At 32.3% G+C, this 11,262-nt stretch overlaps 1 protein-coding gene across 1 annotated transcript; it reads right to left on the minus strand.

Annotated features, from left to right (window-relative positions):
• Window positions 1–3,366: 3,366 nt before the first annotated feature.
• Window positions 3,367–9,913, minus strand: LOC142617272 (NADPH--cytochrome P450 reductase 1). The gene is made up of 18 exons (XM_075790055.1): window positions 9,205–9,913; window positions 9,056–9,115; window positions 8,879–8,955; window positions 8,676–8,733; window positions 8,463–8,546; window positions 8,302–8,338; window positions 7,790–7,859; window positions 7,473–7,667; window positions 7,276–7,368; window positions 6,807–7,038; window positions 6,635–6,718; window positions 6,398–6,549; window positions 5,917–6,013; window positions 5,457–5,606; window positions 5,276–5,353; window positions 4,861–4,983; window positions 4,509–4,622; window positions 3,367–3,882 (listed from the first exon to the last, which is right to left on the minus strand). The coding sequence occupies exons 1-18, from the start codon at window positions 9,550–9,552 to the stop codon at window positions 3,802–3,804; spliced, it is 2,133 nt and encodes a 710-aa protein (XP_075646170.1). The 5' UTR covers window positions 9,553–9,913; the 3' UTR covers window positions 3,367–3,801.
• Window positions 9,914–11,262: the final 1,349 nt, after the last annotated feature.

The following is an 11,262-nucleotide window of genomic DNA, read 5'->3' on the forward strand; positions in this document are numbered from 1 at the left end:
TTAGAAAGTTTTTCCCTTATCTCATCCCCCTTATCCTATGTGTGTGTGTGTGTGTTTCTCAAATAATAAAAAAAAAAAGTTTAGAAAGTTTTTCTATAAGACTTTAAATTTGAATAGAATTTAAATTTTTTTTAAAAAAAAAAAAAAAATCTTATCTCTTAGTCAAAAGGTGTTTTTTTTAGAAAGAAAATGTAGGTTGTTGTATGAGATTTAAGTTTAGAAATTTTTAATAATAGACTTTTAGTTTGAATAAAATTTAAATTTGTTAAAATTTAAATGATAAAGTTTTACCCAAATTAAACAGTTGTTAAATATTATCCCCTAATTGAGAAAATATATCATAACAAAAAATATATAATTAATTTACTAGTTAGTGAAAATAATCACTTGGTTCAACCACAGTTTCTAAGTCCAACTTTTATTTTATATATATGATATGATATAATGATATAATGTTAAATCATGCAACTTGAGGTAAAAACAAAAACAAAAACGTGGGCCTTGTGAGATTTAAGTTTATAAATGTTTAATAATAGTCTTTTAATTTGAAAATAATTTAAATTTGTATTAAATTATTTGTAAATCTTATCTCTTTGTCAAAACATGGTTTTTTTTTAAGAAAGAAAGTTGTTTGAGATTTAAGTTTCGAAATTTTTTATAAAAGACTTTTACTTTGAATAGAATTTAAATTTGTTGAAATTTAAATGATAAAGTTTTACCTAGATTAAATAGTTCTTAAGTATTATTCCCTAATTAAGGAAATATATTATAACAAAAAATATATAATTAATTTATTAATTGGTGAAAGTAGCTACTTAACACAACCACGGCTTCTAAATCCAATTTTTATTATATAGTATAGTATATAATATGATATAATATATAATATAAAATTCGACCCCAAGACTCTAAACATGACTAGTCAGGCCCTTTTGAAAAATGAGAGTAAGTTAAAGAGGTTTTTAAAGTATGTGCTGCGTATCCAAGAATTACGCCCTTTTGAATATACACCACTGTAAATTTCTTTAAAAAAACTTCTTTCCTCTCCATGTGTATGTGTTAAAAAAAGAATAGTCATCCAATATGAAGGGTTTCGTATTACAATATTAGGAGGGAAAAAAATCTTAAACATCTTTAATGTCAGGCTTGTTGACAAAGGCCAAAAAAAATCTTAAACATCTTTAATTGTGCAAGTTCAAACGTCCTACTCCTATCAATCACACGCTACTTTCAATAATTAAAAAAAAAAAAAAGTTATTTATTACTAGTATATATTTTCATGAATAGACCACCATATAAACCTATTACAGGAAGGAAGTTTTCTTAAAGAACAAGAGAAAGTTAGAGCATTTGCATTTGATTTCTTCAAAAAATTCAATTTTACCATCTCAAAAGTTACTTTATCTATTATATCATGCTATTTTACAACACACCCAACATCTCAACTTTTATTTTTCTATACAATACATTAAAATAATATATATCTACACAATAAAATATACAACACAAAACAATCTCTCCTCTTTCTATTAAAAAAAAAACTGGAAACACAATAAAATAATATTATATAAGAATACAATCTTGCTTCAGTAGCCTCTTACTGTAAGAGGCTACTGTAGCACAATGGTATAATTTTTTACAATTACAACTTGAGGTAATGCATGCTTTTAGTGTTTATGAAAGATAAAATACCATTTTGGGGCTTGTACTAATGCTCTTAAAAGAAATCAAAAGGAAAATGCTTTCTTTTAGGAGAAAAATACTTTTCAATTGTGAATCTAAATTTTCTTTTTGCTTGAAAGAGAAAACTAGAGAAAGACTTGAACTTATAAATATGACATGATATAAAATGTACATAATCATAACCAAACACTCAAATTGACACTCAAATTCAATTTTGACTTTGAAAGCATGAGATTTTTTAAATAAAAATATCTATATTCCATTAATCTATTTACAGATTTGAGACATGAAAATGAGATATTTCTACCGGATAGTGTTATTTATTTATTTATTTATTAAATAGCTCCACAACAGTTGCATCATCAAAATCATTAATTGGTTGGCAAATTATTGTTTGTCTATTATTATATCATTATCGGCCACCTCAATAAGTTTCATGTCTCTTTCTCACAAAAGAAAAAAAGAATTAATATGCTCATGTCTAGGTTCAGTGATGTCTTTTGTTTATTAATTTCTTCAACTATTCAACAGCTGTCTTTGGCTCCAAATCTCATTTTGACTAGAACAAAGTTTCTCTCAAAACTAGTTTGGAGAGAAACCCTTCAAAGTTATCATATATCTTTTTTTTAGGTGTGAATTTTGAAAATCTAACCGTTAAATTTCATGTTCCTTATGTTCTTAACATGCATATCAAATTTCGTTCAAATCGGATTTTATTTACTATTTGATCAATGAACTTATTTTTTATACACAATTTTAGATTACAAAAACTTGAAATTTTAACATATGTTTGATGACATAGCAATTAATTTTTGATTTTCTTGAAATTTTGCAAGTATGAATAATATAATAAAAACATGCAATCCAACGGTTAGATTTTCAAATTTCACACTCAATATAAAAAATATTTGATAAATTTGAAAGGTTTCTCTCCAAACTAATTTGGAGAGAAACTTTTTCCTTTTGACTATTCTCTTGATACCAAATCACTGAATCAGTTGTTTTGGACAGTTCCTTTATCAATACCAATGTGATAGTTGCACGTGTCTATTTTTATCACATATCATAACATCAGAAGTATTGCACAAGAAAATTGTGAAATGTTTTTCTCATTATATTTTGTTTTTAAAAATAATTTCTTAGTTTTGATATTAAAAAACTTGTTTGACAATAAAAAATAAAAACCTCAATTTGTGAAAAAAACTAAAAACATGCAAAATGCTATTTTCAGTTTATAATTTTCATAAGTCAATGAAGACACACATTTAATTTAATATTTTTTTCTCATTTAATGAGTTAGTACTAGAATTCAAATCATAGTAACAACATATTTTAATTTTTTTTTTTCCTTCAAAACACTATTTTTTTTAGTTTCAACTATCCAAACATGTCCTTTTTTTAAAAAAAATGCAACAAAATTATTTTTTCTTTATACTCCCAAAATCAAGTTTTTGAAAATAAAAAACAAAAATTATTACCAAACATAACCTTAATTTTTTATTTCAGCCCTACAGAAATTATGTTCTTCAACTTGAATTCTCTGAAATCCCAAGGTTGTTAAATGTAAAACCCAGTGGGAGAATCCTTCCCAATTGATGGTCTAATTCAAGGAAATCAGAAAACCATGGATAAATGTGACCCATATCTCGGAAATCTCCAATATTGTAACTATATCATAAGTCATGACAATAAGAACTTGGTTTACTTCAGATACCAAGTTTTCAATCCATGCAATACAATTACATAAAAGGAGAACATTGTTTGTTTGTCATCTGAACCATCTTGTTGGTTCATTTCATACAAGGAATATTAGAGCCCAATCCATTACTCATATGCCTAATGATAATTATTATATATTATTATGTATATATTTAAATTACATGAACAAAAGAATCCTTCATATGGTAGAAGTAAAAAAAGAATCACAAAACCGACTTCTAGGGAGACAACATTTCCAATTGTCCTTGAAAGGTAGTAAATGGCGGTAATTGAAAAGGCATCAAATTAGAGCCCCACAATGTTTATCTAACCCCCAAACAAGGTGGCCCCTTGCAGCTTTGTATTTTACGGCAAATTCCTATAGGTTTCATCCTCCTCTTCCAAATGGAGAAACAATAATCACCATACATCACGTAGATACCTACCAGTCATTTGCAGATTCTTTATCATGCTCTCAGCTTTGGAGCTGTCAAGAGATCCCTGGAAATTCACAAGTCAATGAGCTGGATTAGTCACATGTTTCAAATACTAGAAACCCAACTCAAGATCAATAATTCAAGCCACAAATTTTTTCATATGATTGGAGAAAAGTAATGCTAAGATCACATAAAATGACATAAATGACATAATTTTTATCGCAACTTATCACATGACGAGTTATGAGTAGTAGAAGTGTGATAGTGGATCCATGTGGAGATACTTCTATAGTTCTACCACTCACAACTTGCCATGAGTTGTATCATTTTATGATATCACTTCACAATATACCACTTCAACTGTAATAAAAATAAATAAATTAAGTAACTAAGAAAATCATTGTATCCTCAGACTTATTGATTACTTTTGAGAAAAGTATTGACTCTAATGGGGGCTCCAGTCTCATAAAAAACAAGCCAATTACCACGCTACATGGCCCTTCACCATATAAAAAACTCCTTTTTTGCCTATGATATATATATTATTTTAATATATACAATAATGCAATGGGTGGTTGTAATTCTTTAACTAGGTTGGTTTTATAGTGGGTAGGTACCGGCAGATTCAACACCACCACGTGTATCTGTCAAATCAATAAATTTGGTCAGAATTCATCCAAGTGGACATACCTGTTCTTGCGCAATGGTATGAAGAGTTCTGTGGACATCTCTAGCCATGCCTTTGGCATCACCACATACATAAATGTAACCTCCTTGAGAGACCAGGTTCCAAATATCCGAAGCCTGTATATACATAACAAACATTGCTTAATGCTTCTATTTTAGTCAACTGATTAATTTTTTTCATTGGTAAGTTACAAGCGTATTTGATAAGGTCATGAACCCCCGACTCCACCCTCCACCTAGAACTTGCTGGAGGAGAAGGTGTCAGTTGAGTTAGCGTTCATCAGCTAGTAGATTAATTAAAATTTAATTGTGAGATATTAGGGTTGGGTTGGTAAGAATGACATGGGTCCAATACCTTCTCCATAATTTTATGCTGCACATACTCCTTGGTGGGTCCCTCACGTGAGAAGGCAACAACCAGCTCAGAGAGAGCACCAGTCTCAACAAAGGTGTTCAGCTCATCTTCATAAATGTAATCCTGAACAAAGAAAAAATATGTAGTTATTGTGATTGACTTGCACACATACCTAACACCCACCACCCACCCACTGAACCATAGAACTTTGTAGAACGTTATAGAAAACGGAGTTTTTTATTTGTAGGTACACATTAAACCTTCTATTTTTTAAAATATATTATGAAAAATTAAAAAATTTATAAAACCTTTTCAATTCCCCATAATACTTTTCTAAAAATATTACGTGCCGTTGGCACAGTAAAATCCTTTTTTATTTTTGGGAGAATAAAATTTTTATAGGTTCATGTCTCACCATTCTACGGTTCCTGCATCCAAAGAAAAAGATGGAGGGTCCCAGTTCTGCTCCAGCCTCTTTCAGAGCTAATCTTTCCTGAAAAAAGTTATTACATAATTGCTTGCAGTTAGCTCAGCTAACATATGCTATATGATCAACAAGGAGCAGAGTGACTGAACATCAAGCTTGAAAGTAAAACCTGCAGGAAACCCCTGAAAGGAGCCAATCCTGTGCCAGGGCCAATCATGATAATAGGCACTTTAGTATCTGCTGGGAGTTTGAAGTTTGATTGCCTAACAAAAATAGGAGCCCAACTGCAATCATGGCTTTTCTCCAGGGGCACAGCATTCTGGAAGGAACAGCGAAAAGAGCATGACCACAAGAAATCAATTGACATATATAACACCACCATAATTAGATTGCTCATTGACAAAAGAATGAATCTAAAAAAGAAAATCACAACATGATATGTAAAAACTAAAAACTAAATGTACATACATATGTATACACAGAACAACATCCCCCAGAACTGGAGTATTGACACAAATATATATATATATATATATATATATATATATATCTCCTGCTTCCAATGTTCATCTTGTTTGTAAAACTTCTCAACAAAAAATGGAAAGATTTAATATAAACAAACCAAGTACCTTCATCCAGGTCGAACACACTCCTCTGTGAACCCGTCCTGTTGGTGTTTTCTCGTAAACTAATGCACAAGTAACATGAATCCGTGACGGATTCATCCTGCAGAACATATTTGGCTATTGTAAGAAAGTAAAAATAGAGAGGAATGTAAATGAAACTACAGAAAGAGTGTGCCTGGTAGTTAAACACAAGTCACAGACTCACAAATAGTACATTGTATTCCCACATTAAAACATCCTTTGAACCTAGTGAAGTTCCCTTCCTCTATTGTAATCACAATAATCTAATATCTAAATATATCAAAACATCCTTTGTCAGGGTGAAGTTTGTTTTTGGTACTTCGCACGGAGCAAAGGCTCTCCATCCTACTGCACATGTAACAGAAAACCACCACCTCCAAAGAACATGGTTGGAGTTGACACTTTCTGATTTTCCCAAGAAAGAAAAGGGAAAACTAAAAACTAGAGAGACATGTATGTGTACCTTGGGGATGATGAGATTGAATAGTATCTGGGCTGCAAGCGTGGGGCAACTGCTGCAAAGAAGACACCAAGTGGGGGCCTTGCTGATGGAAATTCAGCCATGACCTCAAGAAGGCTTCTCTGACTAGCAACCATCCATTGTGCATATTCATCCTGTACATGTTTACAGGAAAAGTTATCCCCATGTACAATGAGAAGCTAAACAAACTACAAATTTTCATATCAAAGTATTCACAACCTTTCCAGCAGGTGATGCAAGATGTCTTAATCGGTCAGCTTCGGTTGGATCAGAAGCATGAGCTGCTAAAGCGAGTAGGGCAGACTGGATAACATATGCACTGAGTTCGTTAATTATTCAAAATAATGAACTAATTTCACGTACACATATGGCACATTGACCAAAAACAAACCTTCTTTGGTGAACTTAAAAGATCAGCATATCGCGTCAATGCTGCTCTTATGGTACAGGGTGGGAAAGGAGGTGGCAAGGAGCTTGAGCTTCCACCAAATGGTGTACCATCCTCTTTATCAGTGTGGACAGAGAAATAAGTATCTGGTGACAAACCCAATATGCTCAATGCCTCGTCTACAACTTCACTTAGATTCTCACAGTAAACACCAACATGATCCCCAGTTTCATATCTGAGAAAGAACACAAGTATGACTACATGAGGAAAATATTAATGCATTATCAACGCACAAGCATTTCTTTCATTTTTTTTTTGTTAATCTTCAAGTTGCAGCTATTTTCAATAAACAAGAGATAGATGATAAACATACAGGAACATTGTAATTACACCATTTAACAATACATTCACACTAAAGCAACTAATCAAAACACTCAGCTAATAAAAAGTGGGAGCACAAAAGGCAACTTACGAAAGTCCAGTGCCAGAAATATCAAATTCCAGGTGGATGCAAGAACGATCAGATTCAGAAGTGTGAAGCTCCTTTCTTACAGCCACATTAGACCTACGTGTTCAAATTCCACATTATACATATGTTAGACTACAGACTAGAAAAATAGAATCAAGTATGCAAACTCAAAATCCAGAAAATAGTTATTTCGTTCATACCTGCATGGATGCTGAGCATCATACACAGCATGTCCATTTGCATTAGCCCAACTTTTATCATCTACTGATGCAGCTGCAGAGTCATGGAAAACAACCCGATATTCCAACACAGCAGCAGTGTAAGGAGTGGTAACTGTTGTTGGATCATCGTCATCTCGAAGCAACTGATCCAATTCAGGCCACACCAATTCCCGCCTAGACATGGTAACAAACAACTCAGAAAAATGTATTGGTTTAAACATACTGAACTAAAAATAAAAAAGGGTAGAAACAAAGCTTGTGCTGTGGATCAACGTTGCAATTCAAGTTCTCAATACCATGCAGTGAAGTCATCCTCAATGCATTGATCATCATCTCCAAGACCCACTGGGACAAGGCGTTTACCACCTGAAAATGCAACACAAACAATTATGTTCACTTAGAATTTCTGCTTATTTTTAAAAAATTCTAGGAAGACCAATGAGGAAGCATATGAATATATACACCATGTCAGTAAACCTTTCAAATGCAAATACCCTATAGCAAAGATGGATAACAACCATCTTCAAGCATCTCCATCGGTCATTAATTTCAATTATTCACTTTGCAGATTTATGGTTTTCTAAGTTGGGCTAGTCGGTCACATCATTCTGCTTCTATAAAATAACTTAACTCTGACATTTATAACCCATAACTGCATGCTAGATGAACAGAAAGGCATTAAGAACGCATTAAAACTAACATGCTTTACATATAATTGCAATTTTACAATAGCCTAGCATTCCATTTGATTTATCAAAAACAAAAACAGATCCATCAAAGATGCATAAAAAGAAACATAAAAGCATACCCTGGGAAGAAAGGACCTCATCCACAACATTGGCAACCTGTTTTCCCAGCAAGCAATAATAAGACACGAATCAAAATGTTGACCAACACACGTCAAAAAGTACCAGCTATAAACTATAGATACACGTATGCAAATATTAAACAAGAATCTAAAATGCAAACCTTGTTGAAATGCTCATACTGCCTGTTGCCAAGACCAAACACTCCGTATTTAAGGTTCTGTAGCCACTCCCCTCTCTCGTTCTCCTATACCCACAACAACAAATTTTTTTTAAAAAAAAAAAAAAAATTATTGATATGGTAATCCAAAATAATTGACAAATCCAATAAAATTCTTGAACCACAACAATTTTATTTTTATTTTTTTTAATTTACCTCTGTAAACCACTTATAGAACCTCGCTGCGTTGTCAGTAGGCTCACCATCTCCATATCTACGCCAACCCAATTAAACCAAAAAAATTTATTAATATTTGAGTTTTTTTTTTTTTTGAAAAAATAAAAAATAAAAAATAAAACCCAAACCAAAAAAGAAAAAGAAAAAGCTTGATTGGTAGAAAGCATAGCACAGGAACTCACGTGGCCAAGAAGAAGAAAGCCAAACTCTCTTTCTTCAATTTCTCCTCGTATTCTTCGTCATCGGCGGCATAGTCATCCTAATAGTCCATTCCAACAAAATACAAACGTCAATTTTTTCCAACACCAGAAAAAACCTCAACCACATAAAAAATTCAACCCACACATACACATACATACCAAATCAACAACTTTAAACGAGGCTTTCTCGTACCGCGCTTTGGCCTCCTCCGCTAAAGCCTGAAACCATATACAACAACAAATTCAAATTCATATATTCATATAATAATAGATACGAAGAGGTTGTTTGTTTGGTTTTTTTTGCGAACCTTGGCGAAACCTTCGGCAGTGCCGGTCTGAGTGCCGAAGAAGATGGTGACTTTCTTGGTACCATCGTCGACTTCGACCTCCTCCTCTTTCACGATCAACGGCTTAGGAGGCACAGGCAACGAAGGCTGAGAGCTGCTGGATCTGCGCCAAATCAAAACGACGACGCAGCCGATCAGGACCGCGATCGAGGTCGTGAGAATCATCACCATCTCCCGATTCTCGAACACAATGGACGCGACATCGTTGGCCGAGGAAACGTTGGACGGGTCGAACTTCCCTTTAATAATTGCCGACATCAGATCCATCGGCGACACTTTCACTGTGTTCGACGATGACGATGGTTGCATTTAGTTTTTTCTTTTTTCTTTTTTCGGTTGTTGTTGTTTTGGGTTTTGATAGTGTCACCGGAACCCGCAGCAAATTATATATAAAAGACAAGTCACTTTGGGATTCCGGTGCAAAAAGAGAGAAATGTATATGTGAGAATGTAAATGGAGATTAGAGAGGAGGGAGAGTTTGTATTTAGGAGAGTGTTGGTGGTTGGTGGGTGTGGAGTAGTTGGAAGAGAGAAACTCCAAGCTCCTGAGACTTCTGACAGAATGGAAATTGGAAAAATTAGGAGAGGAAACTCTTGGTTTTTATTGTGAAACTCAAGGTGAGAGTGCGTGTGATAAAAGAATTTTTTTTTTTTTTAAGAAGATAAAAGGTAAGTTTTAAAGGTATACGTAATTTTCTTTATATAAGGATTAATTTGGCAACAAATTCTAGAAGTTAAGTTATTATTAGTAAGTTATGACTGCTAAGTAATATAACTTAAATTAGATTCAATAACAGCTTGTTATTTAAAATTCGTAAAAATATCGGATTCTTACAGAATGTTCTTAAAATCTGTTGAAATATCTGATTTTTACCGTTAAATATTTAAAAAAAATGGTTTCAGTATTTATTCAAATTAAAAATGAAAATAACTTGTTGCGTAATTTTAAAATTGTTGTTGTGAAAAAAAAAATTGACAACATTCTTTTTATGCCAAATTTCGGTGTGTCTCTCCTATTTAATACTCTTGTTACGAAAGAAGAAAGAGAGACAAACACGAACCAAACACCTACGCCTACCAACCCAGACTAGTCAAAAACACAATTCCACCTAACACCGCACTTAACTATGGTTAAAACTTTAAACTCTCTGGTCAGATTTTTTTTTTATAATTTTTTTTTTTTTGGCATGTGAAGAAGTGATATGCTCAGATTGAGGTCAGCAGTGAGCCAGTGAAACGTGGCTTTAGTGGGAGCTTTCAGCTTTCTAATTTCTATTCATTTTTTATCCCAATAAAATAAAAATGATTGATTAAGTAAAATATTAAATATAAGAATCGATGGGGTTAAAAAAAAAATGCCATTTTCTGTCATTTTCTATTACCATTAAATATTCAGCCTTGTCTGTCTTGCTTTTTTATTTTTTTAATCAATAAGTGCTCATTTGGTATTTTATTATTTTTAGTAACTTACTTGCATAAATTTATAAAAATTATAAATTCTAGTAATTTTTATGTTAAATGTGTAACAAAAAGTTAAAATTTAACCTATTTTTAAAAGAATTAAAAATTAAATTATTTGAAGAAAAAAATATATTAAAATACTCTCTAAATCTCATTAGTAAATTTTTAAAATGTATATTAAAATAATTTGGATAACAAGTTGTAAACAGAGATTATAAAATGGTGTCATGGTCCAAAAACAATTAGTAATACTAACTTACCCTCCCAAAATATAATGATAATGATATTAATAATAAGTTAGCAATGAAGATCCTAAGTTGTTAATAAATAATGATGATATTCAGGAGCGGAACTACAGTAGGGAATAGGGCGGCCATGCCCCCCCCCCCACCCCCACCCCCACCCCCACCCCCATTAAAAAAAAATTTGGTATACAAAAAATTAAGGCTTGCCCTTAAATATTTTTATATATGTATATATATATTTGTCTCTCCTCCTCTAAAATATTTAGATATTGACCTATAAGAAAATAAATAAATAAATAAAATTCATGCCCCTT

This window comes from Castanea sativa, chromosome 1 (genome assembly GCF_040712315.1).
Source record: "Castanea sativa cultivar Marrone di Chiusa Pesio chromosome 1, ASM4071231v1".
Taxonomy (NCBI): Eukaryota; Viridiplantae; Streptophyta; class Magnoliopsida; order Fagales; family Fagaceae; genus Castanea; species Castanea sativa.

Excerpts from the sequence above, each read along its gene's own strand:
- LOC142617272 (XM_075790055.1), bottom strand. The coding sequence starts at position 9,552 with ATGCAACCATCGTCATCGTCGAACACAGTGAAAGTGTCGCCGATGGAT. Across the intron at positions 7,369-7,472 it reads GATGCTCAGCATCCATGCAG|GTCTAATGTGGCTGTAAGAA; the intron begins GTATGAACGAAA and ends TTGAACACGTAG. Across the intron at positions 7,039-7,275 it reads ATTTCTGGCACTGGACTTTC|ATATGAAACTGGGGATCATG; the intron begins GTAAGTTGCCTT and ends GTTCTTTCTCAG.